Raw genomic sequence first — 22,959 nt, forward strand, 5'->3', positions numbered from 1 at the left:
TAATTTCAGCATACACTAGAATATCTGAATTTTTAATTCAAGAACGTCAATGGCTTCTTTCATTTCACAAACATTCTACTCAATTTCACATGCGGGCAACTGTGATTGCTGCCATGAAAATAAAAATAAGCACAACCCAAGGCAGAAAATGTAAAGCACATCATGCTCACGAGTATTGTATATACTAATCTATTTATTCCTAGTGAACAAAGCTGTAATACAAACAGTAGGCAGCATCATTTAAATGTGTTTCCCTGGTAACTGCTAGCTCTATTAAGTTTTCCCCCACTGCCCAAAGACTAGGAGAGAGAGGGTATAACTAGCTATAGGCTACTCAAGGCAATGGGGGGGGGTGTTAAGAGAACCAGTATCTTTCTCTTCACATCAAAAACAGATCCTGCAACATTCAGATTAATGGAATGTGGACACCAGGAAAATTAATTCAATTGTGTTAAAATGACTGCTGCTCTGTGAGACTTGCAAAAGCTCTGGTCCAACACCTCTTCGAAAGCGCATGTCCATCTTAACTGTCAACCTCATAATACCTCCACCTGCCATCAAAGGCTCAAAGCCAATAACCAATTGGCAGGCAACCATTACCAGCAGACAATCCTGTAAGTGTACACATTTATCCAATCCACGTGCCCTCTTCCCCAGAAACCCCATATGAGGTTACATTTTTTAACCCTGCAATGACCCCTACCAGGCACTACCTCACCTGCATGTGTATTTTCATAAGCCTGTGTTCAGAAAAAAATAGTCTAAACTTATTGATCATGTTATTACCTTGGTACAAAGGGCAAGCAATGGATGTTATGTATTACCCACGCAGAGGCAATCCAAATTGATAAAGGCTTCATATTACGGCTGGCAGCCCTTCCTGGTGTAATGAGGTGATCACTACTGACAATTTAGCATGGGATGGTCATTGGTGTATTCGTGACGGATATGGTCACTATTACAACACTAATAAAAATTAGTTGCTTGGGATAATTTTTATTGAACGTAGGTAGCTCTTTATACACAAAAGGGTGGAGTACCCTGCTCTATATGATTTAAGTAGTCGCTAACGTACATGTTGTCAGGGAGTAAGTCACATAAGGATGGAGAGAAAAGCTGCGCTACAAATTAGTTGTTGTCAAATATTTAGTGAGTTTTATTTTTTTTTTTTTTCAGCTAATCAGCAGAAACCAGCTCGCACGTTTGAGGGATGCCCAAGTTTGCAGGACGATCATGCAGCCTGCAAAATCCTACAATCAATTAAGATGGATTCAACTCAGGCACTGGTGCAATCCACATCATATCTCCACCCTGCTGAGGCACTTACGATTCCCGAAAAAGAATTTGATTACAAACTGTTGCTATTACCAGAGCCCATAGTTCCACGGCAGACAACAAAATCAAACACAAGTTTAGTTTCCGCAAATACCATTTTGTGTCAGTCAGCATTTTGCTCTTAATTTATCTGTAACTGGATGCGAGGCAAGGGCATGAAACAATTCAGTGAAATATTAACTGCTTTAATTAATTTGATAACAGTAATGTCTGAAGTAAGTAATACAACTACCTCACACACCAACCTAATGCTTTTATACCTTCCATAATGTTGTATAAAAATACTGTTGCAGAAGACTGAAGTCTTCAGTACAAGGATAGTGGAAGCCATTCTTTAGCTGCCCTACTATGGCTAGGTATTGCAGACAGTGAATCCTGGGCTATACCGAAATAGCAAAGCCTTTGCACTTTGTCAACAAGCATTTACAATGCAATGGTTTCGCCTTTGGAAAAGTTAGAGCTATTGGCATTGTAAATGACAAAATTTGTATTTATGTGTTGGTTTTGAAAACAGATAAATAAATGGCATTGTCATTTACATTGCCATTAGCTTAATCTCGGCAGTCACTCTGCACTCCCTAGCATTCTGCAGTCACTCTGCACTCCCTAGCAGTCACTCTGCAGTCACTCTGCACTCCCTAGTCACTCTGCAGTCACTCTGCACTCCCTAGTCACTCTGCAGTCACTCTGCACTCCCTAGTCACTCTGCAGTCACTCTGCACTCCCTAGTCACTCTGCAGTCACTCTGCACTCCCTAGTCACTCTGCAGTCACTCTGCACTCCCTAGTCACTCTGCAGTCACTCTGCACTCCCTAGTCACTCTGCAGTCACTCTGCACTCCCTAGTCACTCTGCAGTCACTCTGCACTCCCTAGTCACTCTGCAGTCACTCTGCACTCCCTAGTCACTCTGCAGTCACTCTGCACTCCCTAGTCACTCTGCAGTCACTCTGCACTCCCTAGTCACTCTGCACTCCCTAGTCACTCTGCAGTCACTCTGCACTCCCTAGTCACTCTGCAGTCACTCTGCACTCCCTAGTCACTCTGCAGTCACTCTGCACTCCCTAGTCACTCTGCAGTCACTCTGCACTCCCTAGTAACTCTGCAGTCACTCTGCACTCCCTAGTCACTCTGCAGTCACTCTGCACTCCCTAGTCACTCTGCAGTCACTCTGCACTCCCTAGTCACTCTGCAGTCACTCTGCACTCCCTAGTCACTCTGCAGTCACTCTGCACTCCCTAGTCACTCTGCAGTCACTCTGCACTCCCTAGTCTCTCTGCAGTCACTCTGCACTCCCTAGTCTCTCTGCAGTCACTCTGCACTCCCTAGTCTCTCTGCAGTCACTCTGCACTCCCTAGTCTCTCTGCAGTCACTCTGCACTCCCTAGTCTCTCTGCAGTCCCTAGCACTCCCTAGTCTCTCTGCAGTCCCTAGCACTCCCTAGTCTCTCTGCACTCCCTAGCACTCCCTAGTCTCTCTGCACTCCCTAGCACTCCCTAGTCTCTCTGCACTCCCTAGCACTCCCTAGTCTCTCTGCACTCCCTAGCACTCCCTAGTCACTCTGCACTCCCTAGCATTCTGCAGTCACTCTGCACTCCCTAGCATTCTGCAGTCACTCTGCACTCCCTAGCATTCTGCAGTCACTCTGCACTCCCTAGCATTCTGCAGTCACTCTGCACTCCCTAGCATTCTGCAGTCACTCTGCACTCCCTAGCATTCTGCAGTCACTCTGCACTCCCTAGCATTCTGCAGTCACTCTGCACTCCCTAGCATTCTGCAGTCACTCTGCACTCCCTAGCATTCTGCAGTCACTCTGCACTCCCTAGCATTCTGCAGTCACTCTGCACTCCCTAGCATTCTGCAGTCACTCTGCACTCCCTAGCATTCTGCAGTCACTCTGCACTCCCTAGCATTCTGCAGTCACTCTGCACTCCCTAGCATTCTGCAGTCACTCTGCACTCCCTAGCATTCTGCAGTCACTCTGCACTCCCTAGCACTCCCTAGTCACTCTGCACTCCCTAGCACTCCCTAGTCACTCTGCACTCCCTAGCACTCCCTAGTCACTCTGCACTCCCTAGCACTCCCTAGTCACTCTGCACTCCCTAGCACTCCCTAGTCACTCTGCACTCCCTAGCACTCCCTAGTCACTCTGCACTTCCTAGTCACTCTGCACTCCCTAGCACTCCCTAGTCACTCTGCACTCCCTAGCACTCCCTAGTCACTCTGCACTCCCTAGCACTCCCTAGTCACTCTGCACTCCCTAGCACTCCCTAGTCACTCTGCACTCCCTAGCACTCCCTAGTCTCTCTGCACTCCCTAGCACTCCCTAGTCTCTCTGCACTCCCTAGCACTCCCTAGTCACTCTGCACTCCCTAGCATTCTGCAGTCACTCTGCACTCCCTAGCATTCTGCAGTCACTCTGCACTCCCTAGCATTCTGCAGTCACTCTGCACTCCCTAGCATTCTGCAGTCACTCTGCACTCCCTAGCATTCTGCAGTCACTCTGCACTCCCTAGCACTCCCTAGTCACTCTGCACTCCCTAGCACTCCCTAGTCACTCTGCACTCCCTAGCACTCCCTAGTCACTCTGCACTCCCTAGCACTCCCTAGTCACTCTGCACTCCCTAGCACTCCCTAGTCACTCTGCACTCCCTAGCACTCCCTAGTCACTCTGCACTCCCTAGCACTCCCTAGTCACTCTGCACTCCCTAGTCACTCTGCACTCCCTAGCACTCCCTAGTCACTCTGCACTCCCTAGCACTCCCTAGTCACTCTGCACTCCCTAGCACTCCCTAGTCACTCTGCACTCCCTAGCACTCCCTAGTCACTCTGCACTCCCTAGTCACTCTGCACTCCCTAGCACTCCCTAGTCACTCTGCACTCCCTAGTCACTCTGCACTCCCTAGCACTCCCTAGTCACTCTGCACTCCCTAGCACTCCCTAGTCACTCTGCACTCCCTAGCACTCCCTAGTCACTCTGCACTCCCTAGCACTCCCTACTCTGCACTCTCTAGCACTCCCTACTCTGCACTCTCTAGCACTCCCTACTCTGCACTCTCTAGCACTCCCTACTCTGCACTCTCTAGCACTCCCTACTCTGCACTCTCTAGCACTCCCTACTCTGCACTCTTGCACTCCCTACTCTGCACTCTAGCACTCCCTACTCTGCACTCTCTTGCACTCCCTACTCTGCACTCTCTTGCACTCCCTACTCTGCACTCTCTTGCACTCCCTACTCTGCACTCTCTTGCACTCCCTACTCTGCACTCTCTTGCACTCCCTACTCTGCACTCTCTTGCACTCCCTACTCTGCACTCTCTTGCACTCCCTACTCTGCACTCTCTTGCACTCCCTACTCTGCACTCTCTTGCACTCCCTACTCTGCACTCTCTTGCACTCTCCTGCACACTCACTACTCTGCACACTCACTACTCTGCACACTCACTACTCTGCACACTCACTACTCTGCACACTCACTACTCTGCACACTCACTACTCTGCACACTCACTACTCTGCACACTCACTACTCTGCACACTCACTACTCTGCACACTCACTACTCTGCACACTCACTACTCTGCACACTCACTACTCTGCACACTCACTACTCTGCACTCTACACAAAGATCCGTTACAATTAAAATAAAATAAACCGAGGTGTAAAAAAATGATATGAAGTAATCTTCCTCGAGTTTTTCTAGCACCCGATTCTCTCCCTTCCTTCCCCCTTCTAGCTCCCCACCTCACCTTCTGCCCACACTTTTTCAGATAATGCTGTGAATGGGTGCAAGTATTTATTTTACTTAATGCAGTTTTATATAGTGTAAACTTTTCTAGCACCCGATTCTCTCGCTTCCTTCCCCCTTCTTGCTCCCCACCTCACCTTCTGCCCACACTTTTTCAGATTATGCTGTGGATGGGGAATGGCGGGCATAAAGAGATGGGGTGAAGGAGGGACGAGGGGGTCGTAGGGAGGGGGGTGGGGCGCCAAGGACGGATGGTGGACGTGGTATACAAGGACGAGGGAGGGATAGAGTTATTGGGTGTAGGGATAGGGAGGGTCGTAGGAAGTGGGTACGAAGGGAAGGGGCCGGAATGGAAGGGGGAGACGAGGGAGGAGATGAAGAGAAGAAACGTCAGGAGAGCTGAAGGAAGGGGGCCGGACAAGCTGGCTGCAGAGGGAAGAATGGCTGAGTGAAAGCGGGTAGTGGAGAGAAGGAGGGACGAAGTGAAGGAGATGTGAGAAGGATAGGATGAGAGGGTTGGAAGTGAGCCTGGCTGGGGCTCGGCAGGGGCTGGAGCTGAATAACAGACGGGATGCAGCGGGGGTCTGTGTGGAGTGATGGAGGGGTAGGTGAGGCGAAGGGTCGTGAACTGATGGTGGGAAGAAGGGGCACCAGAGGAGAAGACGGACTCAGGAGAGACAGGCAGGGAGGAGGAAATGAAGGGGAGGTGGACTGAGAGATTGGGGTAACTGGAAGGCGTTTCGGAATGAAGGTTTGGCAAGTATAGAGCCGACACAAGAGTGAAGGGCTGGGTGAAAGGGGCTTAGGGGGTCGTGGTATGTATGTATGGTGACTGTATGTATTGTCGACACGACTTACTGTCATAGGGTTGACCAGTTTGAATAAGTGCCGAAGGAACTGGCGGCTTCCGGGTTCAGAACCAATAGCTAAACCTCCCTTGTGTTCATAACCTTCATACCAAAGCCTTTGTGTCGGTGGTCTCATTTATCTGCGTCATCTGGGCACACTCTACCACTCCACCAGGGGCCTTGGATTGTCCAGATCAGGTCTCTTTGTCCTAATCAAACCTTCCACAAAACAGGCATGGAGGTAGAACCATAAAGTGACTTGGTCCCCACCTCAAAAATGATCTTCATCCAGCATTAAGGAGCCCAGAGACAACTCGTCTTTCTAGGAAACGGTGAGAAGAAACTATTCAAACCGAAACCTTCAACCACAACCACTGTGAATGAGCACTGCCCTTGGACTTTCTGGCGTATATACTTTTTCTTTCCCCAGTCTTTCCAAGAGCTTTCGCTTCTAGTTTAAAAGTGGAAGCTTCATACCGGAGTTTGCTTTCCACTCTGAGGACAACAAATGATGGATGGAAAGTATGAATTAATCTCAGCTAGCCACCGGTAACTATTCAGGTCCGCTCACCAGTCTTGCGTGTTTTGTTCATTCACTGCAACGACCAGACACAAATCAGTCATGACTCCCGCAACAAAATGAATAACTAGACCGCAAGCCTAGACATTTAGCCTTTTAGGACCGACTCGTTGAGTTTCACCTATAATCGTATGGGGCAACAATTTGTGGACCCAAGTATTCACTTATGAGACATGGCCCAGCAGTTCAGGCTGGTGTTTCGTTTGGGATTGGCCCAGGACTGGTTTGCGTTTGGTGGGTCATTGACTGTAAAGGGTTCTACAATCTATGTAAGCATCTGCAAAATCAATAGGCTTGACGCATATATTGTATGTGTATCAGCTGTGTGCATATTATACAAATATCAATTCTGTTGGCCTGAAGCATAGACCGGAGCATCAGAAAAATGGATTGTAGCGAAAGAGGTCATCATTTTTGTCTGTAGCTTCCATATTTAAGGTGATTTTGCCAACACCCGATACCCATTGTTGCCTGGCTGCTTATCAACTCACTTTAGATGGAAAATAGCACCTCATGCATTCCAGTGGCAGAGGAAGGGGACACCCAGCCAGGCAATAGAATAACAGTGAGACTAAAAATATTCCTGCGGGCTGATCCAAGATAAGATGGACCATGTCTGAAGCCAATGGTTCTGGTGCAAAAAAGCAGATGGCTGACAAAGGCAGACTCAAAACCCCTTAAAATACGTGCGTTTAGTAGAAAGTTTGTCATTAATAGCGCATGGTCGTTACACTTCAAACCTAAACAAAATCAAATGTGAGCAGTAAAATTGCATATACCTCAGATTAATTAAAGTATTGAGATTAAGCCTATTGGTGATCTCAGCCTAAAATGCTTTACGAACACAATTAGTTGTACGATGGCGGATTTCATCTCCGGAATGTGTGATCCGGGGCCGGTTTTCCAGTCACACTTGTTTGCTGTCTTTGCCCCAGTGAGATCAGAATCTAGGACTGTTTGTTCGTTACAGAATACTGCAATCCTGTCCCCTGCGGAAACCCTTGATTGCACACAGCACCGCTCTTGCTGTATCGGCCGTGGCTAGCCCACGGACAGCCCGAGGGCCGCCCCTCGCCGCGGGCCCCTGCCGCCCGCAGGGGGACGCCCTGGGGGCGCGGGTAATTGGCAGACGCGCTGGATTTAAACTGCTCAAGAGACGCTTTCCCCGAGCTGAGTACCCTTGAAAGAATGAGGCGCCAGCAGGAGGGAGGGAATGAGCCTGGCTTGAAAGGGAGCGCGCGCAGGTATCACTTTGAAGGCTTTAGCAGATTAATTAAATGTAAATGGTGCGTAAACTATTTATGGCAGGCCTTTTTTGCCATCCTTGGAAGTTTGTGCAGTGTAGTCCAATAAAGCCGCGTGAGGCATGATTATAAAGCCACTCTCAAGCTAAGACACTGACACTTAAAAGATGGCGCGCGCCGCGAGGGCCCGCGCCATTAAAGCGGGGCTGCGGCTCTGCTGACTGGCCGCCACCTTTGTGTTTTATCTGCCTCTGTCAGGGCTCACGCGGCGTCGAAAGAACACAATTAGTATCTGGGGCTCCTCCTGACGACGAGTCCGGCACACGCAGAAAGGAAGGAAAATGGGCAGGAAGAGCCTTGTTCAGGTGTCTGAGGCCTCATAAAAAGAGGGCGTCATCTGTTTTTACGCCACTTTGTGCACTTCATGTTTATGCCCCACTCAGCAATCCGTGACCTCCATGAAGTGCGTGATTACCCCCATATGATCCTGGTGACCTGGTGTATAATGTTTTTCCTGAAGTATATCCAGAAATCCAGTGTAGAGAAAACAAGCACCACGAGCACAGGGAGGGGGGCGGGAACGGCGCACGGATAGCGGGAGGGGGGGGGGAGAGGGGGGACACGGAGGAAGGCAGGACCACACAGCTAAAGGAACGGACAGGAAAGGAACCACTCACCTGGACTTCCTCGGCCGGCGGTCGGCCGCCAAATGGCCCAAACAAACCTCAACCAGCCAAAAAAAAAGCCCCGCCCACCGCCGCATGACGTGGCCAAAAGAGAAAAATTCTCGGGAACGCCCCCGAATCTGGTCCGGCCTTAACGGACAGATCCGGCACCCAATGGCTAGCCTCCATTTATGGAGCTAGCCAATGAGAGCCGGGGGACGTTCCCTAAGTCCTTATTGTAAACAAAGGATTTCGCCTGCGCCGAAAAGCTGCGCAGAGCGCAGCCTTCGGCAGGCGAAACCCAAAAAAGGCACCCCTGAACCCTTACAGCTGAAAATGAATTCGGGAATCAGAAATAGCTCTGCGTCGTGGCTGGTCTCTGACAACGTTTAAGGTCTACAGCAGCAGCCGCAAATCTTGATGAAGCATCACAAAATATGGTGCTATGTTCTCCCATGAATATTGCTGCGCCTCATTCTGTGGTTACACTCTACCAGACTACCAAAAACCAGTAAATCTCTACAGCCCGTTTGTATGAAATGTTATTGTTCCCCGTTTCTCACATTACGCAGACGGGGTGTCCAGCCCTGAACCCTGCCATTTTAATGCTCACCGTGAAAATGGGGAACCACCAGATTGTCTCCTAGTTACTAGCCATGTAACTAATCCCCAAGTGAACTTAACTGATGTGCCTATACTTCAATGAAAGTGAACATTTTGCTGACGTATTATAGCTCACAAAGATAAAGTACTTGTCGCTGGCTATGCTCTATGTACAATGTATCAGATTGTAGAAAGTTGTCATTTGCTAAATGTGAGATCTGCTCAGGTTACAGAGCTTACAGCTCACACCAAAGCCTGCATTTTAGACAAGGAAAACATTATAATCCCGTTTACGGACTCAAAGCATGCATTTGAAGTGAGTTCATATGGATGAAAAGGGGTTTAACATCGGCTGGAACCCCTAATAAAACAAAGTATGTTCAAATGATTTTGAACGCCTTACAGTTGCATAAGAAGGTGGCAGCATGATGTTTCGAGGGGTAACAACCTAGCTGATTCTGATGCTAAATATGCTATTTCGTCTAGAGCTGCTGGTGTTGCCATGTTTGTTGTCCGAACTGACTTATTTCCTGTATAAACTAAAAAGGAATTATCTCAATTGCAGGAGCAAGCCTCCGCAAATGAAAATATTCTGGAATGTCCTGTTTGTCAATGTGGTACAGTGTTAAGCCTAGGTTTTCCACATAAAAAGGAACACAAGACTTTGTGCATGATTAAATACAGGGTAGATTCCAGAGGTGAGGAGTGTAAAAATATTAAGAGATGCGGAAAGAGAAGCTCAGTAGACAAAAGTGAAATTTGATGGTTTTAAATTTCAGCCCAAGGTACTTTTTCCATTCAAAAAATTGCCATTCCCTTTTGTTTTACTTATTTTTAGGTCTCGTGACCTATCAATGCGCATGCGCATTGAGAGAAGCGAGACTATAGGGCTTTAAACAAAGTTTAACTAACTGTGGCGATTTGGTGCTGTGCCCGTGCGCTTTTAGGTCAATGCGCAAGCGCATTGACCTAAAATGCACGTGCACAGCATCAAATCGTCAGCCATCTGTTTGCCAGCTTGGTGCCGCTCCACCCCCTGCGGCATCAAGGGCTTTCACGGCCGGCCGGCCGGCCGTGCTTTCAGTTTGCCGCTCCACCCCCTGCGGCATCAAAGGCTTTCACGGCCGGCCGGCCGTGCGTTTCAGGAGCCTGCATTGTTTTCACGGCCGGCCTCCGGCCGTGACTCGCATTTCTCCTTCCTTACAGCGCTGCCTTGTTTTTATCATGTCCCTTTACTTGTTTTTTATGCAAAGACTGTTTTTTTCTCATCTTGCCCATAAAATGTTTTGATGCTTGTGGTACTGTGACAGTAGCTCTGGGCTTAAGTTATTTAGGAGTTTGGAGAGGGTTTTTGAGTTGGTTCTGTGATCGTTTCATAGGCATCCTTTGGAATAAGCTATCCCATATACTTTTAGTGTATTTTATACGGTCACAGCTTTTATGCAAGAGTAATGGCATTTATGTATCCTTGCGAAAGTCGGCTTCTTGTCACTCTCCGTATGGAGGCCCCTCAATCAGTGAATCTAAATTGGTAAAATTGCTTTTACGGTTTTCAGATTGCTGTAGTTTAATAGTTTTGCATGTGGCAGCAGGTAATATTCTTTGCATGTATGTGGACGCCCCCCCCCGATGATATAAACAACCTACCTCTAGAAGCTTTAAGAAGGTGTTGCTACCTAGCTGCTGCGTGTTTTTTAGTTGTGGAATTTGTGTTAAAGAAAAACTGAAATTAAGGTGCCATTTATGTAAAGTTTGTCTGCGCTTATTGGTGGGTTTTTTTTTCAAGGTACTTGCAAGTAATGCATACTTTGTAAGGTCAACTTTATTTTCACAACCTGCACTGATGCAGAGGATTGTTTGTTTCTCAAAAGATGCAACCAATAAATGTTATTCATAGTGTTTCTGCTTTGAACAAGAAGCTGTTAAAATAGCTGGCTCAGCGAGCTGAACATCAATAGTGGAGATCTGTGTATAACTTATAGTTCGTAAGTTTAAATGCTGTCACCCAAATTAAGTTGATAAAAGGACATCTTTGAGTTTGATAAATAAGGCTCCTCTGATTTCAACTTGGACAGACAATTTGGTTTATGGCCGTACAATCCAAATGGCTATTATTTCTTTCACAAAAGAATAATACCGATTTTTTTCTGTAGTCTATTCCGCATGAATCAAATCCTAACAAGTAGTTGCAGCTTGTTTAGTAGCTTGGTATTGAGCTTTGAAATGATTGATGAACACTGATTAAATCATAGGAGATACCTGTGAATATCTTGCTTTAAATGTGCATTTTCAGATTTGTAAAAATGTGATCTTTCAACACAGAATTCTACAGAAGGATGGCTAGAGGAACTTTCTGGGTCAGAGAGTGGACTCTTAAGTGGCTTGCAAATGTAACATAACCCAGACCCCATATTAAAGTAACCTCACCTGCTTTAGTCAGATATACCCACATCTGATGTCGGTAATGAAATGTTCCGTGGTCACTCTTCCCCTAATATTTAAAATAACTTTAATAACTTGTATCACCGAAAGCATTAGCCCATTTCATAAAGTTGTCTTTTATCCGGGAAGTGCCCGCAGTGTAACATAGCGTTTTGCTAAACATCACTACCTACAAAGTAGCTTAATCCTTACTTTATTTTGGGGGTTTTATATAACGTGAATTCAACCCGAAGGTATCAGAGTGCTTTACACGAGCACCAGTTGCGTTTCACAAGGACACACTCATTTTGTGAGGCACGGGGAGTTTAAGTGATTTGCCCAGAATCACAGGATTTTGAGCGTCCCTGCCGAGACTCAAAACCGGTTCCCTAGCTTCGAGGTCGACTGCTCTAGCCGTTATGCCACACCCTCTCCCATGCAGGGTCCGCCTTTTCAAGAGACTGACAACCAAAAAGGATTTAAACTGGTGGTCTCGCCCCCTTTCAAGGACTTGCCTTGACCCAGTCCTGTATTCTTGATGGAAATTACCTTTATGGTAGGTATATTGTGCTGCTGCCGTGGGCTTTAAGGATGTTAGTGTCCACGGGGACTGTGCTTGCTCGGAAGGTGGTCTGTGTTTTACTGTTACCTGTTAATAACAACAGAATTAGGGAAATCTTCTTTGTGATATTGGTTTTGTGTTCTCTTCTTTTGCTTACCGAGTGGCTAAAGCCCACTTGTAAGTACAACAGACAATTATTTAAATGAACACGTATGGCTTGCGGTTTAAATTGATCTCTAGGCTGCCATGTCCTAGCGCAACGTTCAACATATTGTTTGCAGGAAGCCAGAAAGCAAGCGTGCCAAAATACACAAAGTGTGTTAAATGGTAGCAGGATGGGTCCAGTCACATGCTTTTGTTGCATCATTGCTCACATTTTTCGTACAGATAGGTTCAAGGTTATCTGATAGGACGTGGAGGTTGGTGCCAGGAAATCAGACAACAATGCTTGTTTTTGTCTGGAGACTGCACTTTCAGGGCTCCATTGCAATAAACCTTTACATTGCGGACTTGTAGTAATCTTGTGAGTTGCAGGGTTGTCTTTCAGCATGTGCCCCTGCAGCGACAGCTAAATATCGTCTGGATATTTTGATAGATCTAAAATGCTCGGGGCATATCCTTTGAGGTAGCAGAACGCATTATACGGGTAGTAAAGAAAATGTGTGGTACGGTGCAGTAAAAATAGCCATGTGCTGCTATTCCAGGAACTTGTCAATTAAATAAAAAACATGTTGCATTACAAATGCTATAGGTGTCACATTTGCGAAAGTTATAACTATTGGCATTGTAAATGACAGAGCTATTAATTTAGCTATATTAACAAACACATAAATAAATAAAAAATTAATTTATAAGACCAATAGCTCAAACTTTCCTAATGCGAGACCTATTGCATTTCCAATGCTTGTTGGTCAAAGGGACTATTAAAACTGATAGGTAGCGAGCAACCTTCAACAGTGTTATAATCATGCCCAATGACCGATGGCAGTTTCAAGTATGAGTCATGGTGTCATTGAAATGGTGCTCTCGTGTGAGAGCAATGACTGATGAGTGGCGGTGCTCTCAGGTGCGAGGGTCATACCCAGTGATTGGCAATGCTCTCAAGCGTGGGAATGATGCCTCAATAAGTGACTTGTGGTTTGTAGTAGGGGCACCCTTGCTAATAAAGAAGTTAATCTGGAAAAAAAGACACCTTTGGGTGAACTGGAGTACTCTCAGTGTCTTCTGATTGTCTATTGTCAAAAATACCCTGCAAGGCATCAGTGACTCACTAAGAAGCCAATAATTTCAGATGCGATGCTGCCAACTAGCAGAGTGGGAGACTGGGCTGGCTGTAGCAGCCATGAGGTGCTATGAGTTGAAGTCCATCTTGGGCAAGAGGCATGTGGGAAGGGGCCATGTCACAAGCATGTCTTACGACCAGCGAAGGATTCTACAAGTGAGGCCAATTGGACCCAGTCTTAGGTTGCATGGGGTTAGCTCCTCTGCTTCTGCAGGCTTGCAACAAGCCTTCTTTGCATTTTTCAGTGGGTGGCGATGGAGGAGCGGCCCTAGAATCTTAACTAGTAACATATAAAGGCATCCGTGTCTTTCTCCAAGACGGCAAATCATACCATTAGACTAGCACTGCCAATGGGTTTACCAGTAGGTATAGATCGAGTACGTTGCAATGGCATGAGTGGTGACAAAACAAAAAGCTAAACTTTCAACAACAGACTTTCGTAATCCTCGCTCTTGGTGTCAAGATAGACTGGGATCCATATATCTACGTCTAGCACTTCTAAACTCAGTGAGTGGTCCCATAAAAAAAATTTTTTTAAAAAGACATGCTTTGCTTCATTAAAATTGGGGAAGTGGTGAAAGCTGATGATAGTAGACAGTCTCCTTACCACTAATTTGCCAGTTTCTAGACAGTGATAAAAGTGTTGCAAAAATAAAAGTCAGTGGTAATCTTTTATACAAACCTCAAAACAATGAGGTTGGCGTCTGCCATGCTGAAAACTGACAGCGTTACACACAGACAAACGACTGAGCTGTCTTAACGGCATCAGAAACATTTCAGGTTTGGGGACCCTTTCGCTCTCAGCACTCCTACCCTTATCTTTTCTCTTTCCTGTAATCACTCGTAGACTTTCGTACTTGTACTGGCTCAACTGAACTCCACAGTTAATATGTCCAGGTGCATTTACTCAGGGATAGCTCTTACGTTGGGTTACTCATACCATTGGCTAGTAATGCATGCTGCTTCGGTGTGTGTATGTATAATGCACTGCTGATGACGTCACATATTACATCACTCATGACATGGTCAGTGACATCACTCATGACATCACTGATGACACCATCCAGTGAATGTGTGTCTTTTTAAAAAATAAATGTGTTATATATGTATATGTAAAAGTTGATGGAAGAATAAATGTTTAAATAAGTGTTTACATGGATGTTTTGTTTGTTTTTTAAATTGATCGGTTAACTGGTTTATTAAGTGTATCTTAGTGAATACATATATTAGAGAGTAATGTTTAAATATATGTATTAGTGTTTCACTTTGTGTATAAGTGGCTGCATGGGTTGGTGAGTAGCTACATGTGTATGTATATGGGTTATTAGATGTTTTTCTTAGTATCAGTATGAGTGTTTGTATGGTTTGGTGGGGGTATTACTTAGCACATAGATGCATGAATGACTGACTCTCTTTGTATGTGTTTTAAAGACAGCATATGTGCAGGACTGTATGGGTGGATGAGTGTGCATATGTGTGTGTTAGTGAGTGAATGACTGTCTCACTAGTGTCTTTATCAGTGACTACATATGTTTTAATCTAGTGTATGTGAATATTGATGTATATAAGTGAGTATATCTGAGAGTAAGAGATTGTAAGAGTTCCTATTTAAATTAGTATGTGTTTCTATAAGTGATTGTTTAAGAGAGTAAGTATGTGTAAGTTTCCTTAAAAGTAAAGTGGTAGTGTGTGTATAACTGTATATGCAAATAAATGGATGTTTAATAGTTTATTTGCATGTGTGAGTATGTGTGACAGTATCTTTTGGATGACTGTCGGTGTGTAACAGGATGTATAGGTGTATCACTACATATGATGAGTCAGTATATGTATGAGTGACTATATTGAACTGTTGGTGAATGAGTGCATGTGTATATAGATGGTAGAATTATTGAATTGGTTGTTGTAACTGGTATGGGTATCCATTTTTTTGAAAAATTTTAGTTTCTATTTTTGAATATGTGTTTCAAGGGTTACATTACAGTGAAAGGAGGTCTGTCACTGTCACAAGGATGGTGTCATCAGTGATGTCATGAGTGATGTCACTGACCACGTCATGAGTGATGTAATATGTGACATCATCAGCAGTGCATTGCACGCGCAAGTTATAGTGAGTCCAACTAACTATAACGTGGGAATTTCAATGGTTTTATGCGAGTAAAATTCCCAGCTAACTATAACTGGTGTAAAACCTATGGTTTTTTCAGTGAATTTAATAGGTTTTTTTAAATGCTAATTCCTAACTATAACTGGTATGAAACCTATGGTTTTTTCAGTGAATTTCATCGGTTTTTTAATAGCAAATCTCTATAGGTATGAAATAATATTTTTGATAATGAATTTTATATTGTATAAATATGTAAAAAAAAAAATTTTATGTTTTTTTATATTTTTTGCCCGGAGCGCTCCCGGGGCGCGTACCGGTGAACGCACGGGTAAGCGCAATGTGCGCCCCGGGGCGCGTACCGGGGAGCGTCCCGTTAGCGCTATTCCCACGAACGAAAACAACATCGTGACGTTTCGCGTAGTCGCGTGATGCGTCATATGACGCACTGCGTAAGCACACCCGGAAGCACGCGATCGCATACAATCGCGCAACGTAAGTGCCCCGACGCGCTTACGCTACGCGCCCCGGGACGCGCCCCAGGGCGCGTAGCGTAAGCGCGTCAAGCCATGTGATTTTAAAATAACACTTTTCATTGGTTCAGAACATTTTTTTTTCAAATATTGAGAAACCCACCCATTTCTCTCACTATTGCTTTGTACTTGGAGAGAGCAAGAGGTGTTCTTTGCATTATCTGCTTCTCAAAGTTTCCTGATCTACAGCAATGGCTGCAAGGGAGTCATCCAGCAGTGATTCTGATGGTTTTTTGCATGAGGACCCTCCTCACCACAAAACAAAGGACCACTTCATTTGGAAATTTTTTGACATCCCTGAAGGAAAAAAAAAGGTTAATGCTGCTAAGGTAACCTGCAAGATATGTGGCAGTATTTTATCCAGAGGCAATCCTAATAAGAAATATAGCTTTGGAAATGTCAATTTAATTAGGCATGTCCAGAGAAAACACCCAAATAACTATGCCAGGGAGAGTGTGAGGGACCTGGCACGAAAATTACCAAGAGATGGCAGCAGCACCTCCACTGGTGGAGCAACACGTTCAGGAACACCACGTGGAAGAATGGTCCCTAACGTGCAGCCGGTGTTTGCAGGCATAAAATTTCTATGCGTGGACTGTGATGAACTGCTCCGTTATGGGGAGCAGAGCGTTGAACTCATTGCTATAAAGAGACAGGAACACCGCTGCCCTCCCCGTCCCTAATTTTTCACAATTTTTGCTCCTGTTGAGCAGTTTTGGAATCCCAGTTTTTGTTTTTCCCCTGAAAAAAATCCCCAAAAAATATAACATCGTTTTTAAAAAAGTATAAAAAAAATATAAAAAAGAAAAAAGAAAAAAAAATGTTCTTTTCAGAACTACATTCAATTTATTAAAAAAATGCTACATTTATTAAAAACTCTGTCATTCTTTTTTCTTCATGGTACGCTCCCCGGTGCGCGTACCGGGCGCCCCCCCCCCCCCGCGAAAATCGAAAAAAAATTACATTTTTTTTTTGTCCCGCGGGACCCTTTTATGTCCCCCACATCAAACCTAGGGGGTCAGGGGGGTGTACCATGCCCCCTTTTGGTCATTTCCCCCTTTTGTTTTTAGCCACCTCTTGTGTCTCGGTCCTACCGAGACCCAAGATGGCGGCCGCTCCGGACTGTTTCAAATGTTTACAGACACCCGAGAGCCAATCAGCTTTCCGTGCGCAAGTCGCGTGGCGCGCTCCCCGGTGTGCGTACCGGAGCGCGGCTATAGATATATACATTTTTTTTAACATAAATTACTCAAAATCCTCTGGAGCACATATCTTGAGACATAGCAAAGGCACATCGGGCTACCAGTCCCTACAATTTTGCCAAGTTTGGTGAAAATCTATTCAGCCGTTCGAGCTAAAAGTGGGACCGACCGCCCTATGGAAATTAACATGGGGAAAACACGTTTTGGGACCCCCCTTTTATCTCTGCCCCCACTTGACGAATCCCCCCCAAACTTTCACAGAAGGAGCGAACCGCCGCGAGGCAAAGTTGCTGAGAAATTCAGGCCGATTCCTCAACCGGCGCCAAAGTTATTCCAAATAGAATGTTGCGATTTCCCTATGGAAATCAATCCTAACTATAACTACCTACTGGCGACCGCCAGTAGGATGTAGGATATATATATATATATATATATATATATATATATATATATATATATATATATATATATATCCTCCTAGATGCCCCAGATCTTGGAAAACGCCACTCCACCAGGGATGATTTTCACAAATCTTTTATTTTCTGCGCCACACAACACCGCCCCAACTGGTATGAATCCCGACGCGTTTCGGTGCCCCTGCACCTTAGTCATGGGAAGGGGAGATAGGTCAAATCCGGATTTGGACGTCACACTTTTAACCCAATCAGTGTATGCTCTCCAATGAGCGGTATGCTGGGAAGTGAAGTCCTTGATTAAACCTTCCAATAGGTTCCGTGATTTTCACCCCACTGTTTTTGCTCCCAATATATTTATAATGTTCCTAGCCCTCCAGTGGGCTTCAGGGCAATGTTTGTGGTTTCCTCGGCAATCCCTTGTGCTGGCAGGCTGCGACGGTACACAGCCTCGCAGACTGTGTCCAGTTTACAGCGGTGCGTTTTCCCGCGCTTGGAGCTTGCCGCGCATATCTATCCTCCTAGATGCCCCAGATCTTGGAAAACGCCACTCCACCAGGGATGATTTTCACAAATCTTTTATTTTCTGCGCCACACAACACCGCCCCAACTGGTATGAATCCCGACGCGTTTCGGTGCCCCTGCACCTTAGTCATGGGAAGGGGAGATAGGTCAAATCCGGATTTGGACGTCACACTTTTAACCCAATCAGTGTATGCTCTCCAATGAGCGGTATGCTGGGAAGTGAAGTCCTTGATTAAACCTTCCAATAGGTTCCGTGATTTTCACCCCACTGTTTTTGCTCCCAATATATTTATAATGTTCCTAGCCCTCCAGTGGGCTTCAGGGCAATGTTTGTGGTTTCCTCGGCAATCCCTTGTGCTGGCAGGCTGCGACCGTACACAGCCTCGCAGACTGTGTCCAGTTTACAGCGGTGCGTTTTCCCGCGGCTTGGAGCTTGCCGCGCATATCTATCCTCCTAGATGCCCCAGATCTTGGAAAACGCCACTCCACCAGGGATGATTTTCACAAATCTTTTATTTTCTGCGCCACACAACACCGCCCCAACTGGTATGAATCCCGACGCGTTTCGGTGCCCCTGCACCTTAGTCATGGGAAGGGGAGATAGGTCAAATCCGGATTTGGACGTCACACTTTTAACCCAATCAGTGTATGCTCTCCAATGAGCGGTATGCTGGGAAGTGAAGTCCTTGATTAAACCTTCCAATAGGTTCCGTGATTTTCACCCCACTGTTTTTGCTCCCAATATATTTATAATGTTCCTAGCCCTCCAGTGGGCTTCAGGGCAATGTTTGTGGTTTCCTCGGCAATCCCTTGTGCTGGCAGGCTGCGACGGTACACAGCCTCGCAGACTGTGTCCAGTTTACAGCGGTGCGTTTTCCCGCGGCTTGGAGCTTGCCGCGCATATCTATCCTCCTAGATGCCCCAGATCTTGGAAAACGCCACTCCACCAGGGATGATTTTCACAAATCTTTTATTTTCTGCGCCACACAACACCGCCCCAACTGGTATGAATCCCGACGCGTTTCGGTGCCCCTGCACCTTAGTCATGGGAAGGGGAGATAGGTATGTATGTGGGAAATATATATATATTTTATTTTTTTTTAAACACTTCTCACATTGAACTCTATATTCGTTAATAAGGCTTATAACAAATTCTGTGCTGGCAGGTACAGCATCTTACAATAGCTTGTGTGATGTTCTGGCCTGTAAAATGTCCCCTTTTGACTCATGTATATATCTGTACCTATAACTTGTTTCATATTGGACTGTGCATACAGTTGGCCAGTAATAAATCCCACACCGGATTGTTTGTACAGTTACCAACTAAAATGTCATACGTAGATTGCATTAAACTCATCTTACATTGGAATACTGGTTGTAGCCTGCAAGTAAAACTTCCTAAAATATAAGCTGTGTAAAGTTGTCCATTCCTCTATGCTATGTGTACAGTTGGCTAGTAACAGGTCTTATTGAATTGTGCATATTGTTGTCAAGTAACTAGTCTTTAATTGGCATGTGGGTAAAGTTTCCTTGTAACATGTTCCACATTCCATTGAGCTCACTGTTAAAAGGCCTACATTACATGAAGCATAGAGTAATTCAATGTCACAGTACCCAAGGCACTGCTACCGCTATCATGTGTCTTAAGAAGGGAATGCAGTTCAGTCTCCAGTGCAGGAGGTATTTGGGATAATGTCAGGGGATTGCATCAACTTTCAATAGAAAGATGCTTCAGCAAATCGGGACTCCATTTGGATCAAGCAGCCACAGGATCATGCCTTCTGACATGCTGAGCCCCTTCCAATAGTTTGGCCTATGCAAGGAGAACACTCCCTACAGTCATGTTATGCTTTTAAATAAAACTTTAAGCAACTCATTTGTGGTATTAAACAGTATTTTGGTGGTATTAAACCGTTCCTCGTGAGCTTTCTCACTATTGCAATATTGCCATTTTTTTTAGTTAGTAATGCATGTTCTAAACGTTGTTGCTCCAAAAAGAGTCATTTAAAAGTTATCGATATGAGCTTAATATGCGTGCATGCCCCTTCCGGTCTCCTGCATTCAATTTGTCTGCAGGGTGTCCACTTTCTCAAGTGAAATACAGCCTTTGACCTGTGTTGAGCTTTTGAGAGAATAGAAGCGTCAAAAGCTAGTACTCTTATTATACTGTTTATATCCTCTTTTTACATTTTAAAGAAGGAATATTTTGCTTTGTTTATTACTCTGGAGTGTTTTGTCTCCTCTTAAAAAGTTCAAATAGAGTTCTTCTTCAAGTTGCCGAGTATGCTGCATGTGTGTACTTGCAAGTTTTGAGTGTCTGTAGAATTGGCTAGAGGAACTTGGAGGTATACTTGCTTTATTCTCCTTGCTTGCATCAGGGCACATAGCATCCTTGCTATGCTACTGGCCTTGTCTTTTTCATGTGTTGCGCATTGGTTCAGAATCTTCCCTTTGATTTCTCGTCCTAAAACTGCTGCTGTTTTGTCAAGTGGGCGACTTTCTCCCGTTAATCCCCCGAGACGATTGTTCTTTTTGAGTGACATCACTGCGCTCTGTATTCAGCTAATCATCCTAAATGACTTCAAACAATAACATGAAACGCAGTGCAAACTCTGACTGTTGGGCTTTGGCGGTTACCCCTTTATCTTTTGTACAAAGACAATTAAAGCTGAAGCAAATCAATGTGGCCTCCTACTTGCTGTAAAATTAGGGCCATGCTACTTTCAGTGGCAGCCACTTAAACGTATCATGATCCACTTAGAGTTAGTCACAGGGCCATATTAACGCAATGCCACTCAACACCTACTAGACTAAGTGTAAATGCACAATTCGCCTGTGTTACTTAGTTCAGCATTGCAGTTCCACCATATACGGCCACGCCTTGACATCTTACAATGACAATCAGATTTGAGGTATTACTTAGGTCCATCCTAGCAGATCTCTCCACTACTTTTGCCTTTAACCTATGCCTGCTCAGGACCATAAACTTTGAATAAAATATCTCAGAATAGACAATCCAGTACAATAACCAGCTAAGTGGTCTATGGACATAGAAAATACCAGAAAATGCGCCTACAGAGGTCTTCAAATGTGACAGCTTACAGAAAACAATAAACTGCACCCATCTCTCACACTTCGTCCATCACACTAAGCACTACGTCCCATAACAGGATAACCACAACATGGAAACTCTTCCCACACAGGATCAAAACAAAGACAACTAATTTCAAACTAAATGTTCTACATTGTGTAGCATTATAGCTACATAGACAAGCACTTTAGAGCCCCACATATTTGTAGTAAGCTTTCTATAAATACGTCAATACAAAGTTCTACATTTACAAGTAATGACACCGGCAGGCATCTAAGAGGGACTCCGAAGGATCATCCTTTACCGATTACTGTTGGGAGAGCGCAACACTGAAGAGCGCAGCAGTGGCCGAGAGAGGATGGTGCGAATAAAGAGTAAAAAAGAAATGGAATCGTACGCCTTCTGCGAACACCCCCTCCGCTGTCAAGTTGGAATACTACCGGTCAAACAATGAAGCATTAGTACTGTTAGATTCCTAGTTAGGGTGTCGCTTTGCTTCATAGCAATCATTTTCTCACCAAATACATTCGTAGAACATTTATAAACACTTACCTGGCCAGCGCCATTTTGGATCCTGTTCCTCTGAACTGCAGCCCGTTGCCTGTCACGTCCGGTCGGTAGCCTCAGCGCATTGACGTCAGGCGTAGAAGCATCGCATAAACCCTTGGGTATTTCGCCGAAGTGGGTTGCATCTTCAGCGCGCAGTTATACTTGGGAAATGTAGTATTTGAAAGTTTCATCACGTAAACGGAGATACCCGCCGGTGTCGCACCGAAATCCTAACCAGACATCCTGAAACCATTAACCTAAATGCGATTCAGACGCTTCCTTTGTTTAATTTTGTTCTGTCACTTAGCGCCCACTTAGCTTTACCACTGAAATGCCCCCTCTGAAAGTAATTTCAAGCATCACTTCGTAACATCATTATACCCTTATTTTCAGAAAAAAAGTAATTCATCGAATCGAATTAAATTTATGATAAACATCAAGCTTAGTTAGCGTTTTTGGTTGTGACTTGATACGCCAGAATACACGACGTCAAATGTAGAAACGCTCGACTCTGGTGCTGGAAACCAGGGTTCGACTCTCAAGGTCGCGTCCACATTTATTTAATGCGATTTTATATAGCGCGATCATTACCCGAAGGTGTCAGAGCACTTTACAAAAGAACCAGTTGCATTACATACGGATTTTGGATTACATGAGTTACATAAGAGATACAGACAGAAAAAATTGCAAATGTACAAGTTGTAAAGTCACTCAAGTAAGAGATACAAACAGATAAACTCTAAAATCAAAAATTTGCTAGCATTCGCGCTAAGAATTTTCAATTCTATTAAGGACACGGAGGCGAGGATTATGCTTCTCAGTGTTTACTGTCAATTCACAGCAGCCAATGAAAATGAATATTTTCATAAATAACAATAAACAAACTACATTTCCCATGATGACATATGCATAGGCACGCCCCTACAGTCCATAAGAACCCTTAGCATGCCGCCATCTTCCTCTTTCTTTGTAGCGAACAAGTCCAATTTAACTTGAATAACATCAGAGCTCATCCAACATGGAAGAAAGAAACGTGCTCCTTAGGTTGAATATCCTGGCAGTCTTCTGCGTTTATTCAGATTTCTTGTCTGATCCTGAAACAAAGGAAATGAAACTGTAACCACTGAAAACATCCGGTTGGGCAAGCTGTTACACTTAACAGGTGGGATAATCCTCGCCTCCGTGTCCTTAATAGAATTGAAAATTCTTGGCACGAATGCTAGCAAATTTTTGATTCTATTACAGGACCGGAGGCTTCA

The 22,959-nt window shown here is 44.9% G+C and overlaps 1 protein-coding gene across 1 annotated transcript in view; it reads right to left on the reverse strand.

Annotated features, from left to right (window-relative positions):
- Positions 1-21,841, reverse strand: part of SNW1 (SNW domain containing 1) — a 72,440-nt gene extending 50,599 nt beyond the window's left edge. Inside the window, exon 1 of the mRNA XM_078659978.1 lies at positions 21,704-21,841. Within this exon, the coding sequence (XP_078516104.1) occupies positions 21,704-21,717 (14 nt within the window). The 5' untranslated portion in view covers positions 21,718-21,841. The remainder of the gene's footprint in view (positions 1-21,703) is intronic.
- Positions 21,842-22,959: the final 1,118 nt, after the last annotated feature.

Source organism: Lissotriton helveticus, chromosome 9, assembly GCF_964261635.1.
Source record: "Lissotriton helveticus chromosome 9, aLisHel1.1, whole genome shotgun sequence".
NCBI classification, from domain to species: Eukaryota; Metazoa; Chordata; class Amphibia; order Caudata; family Salamandridae; genus Lissotriton; species Lissotriton helveticus.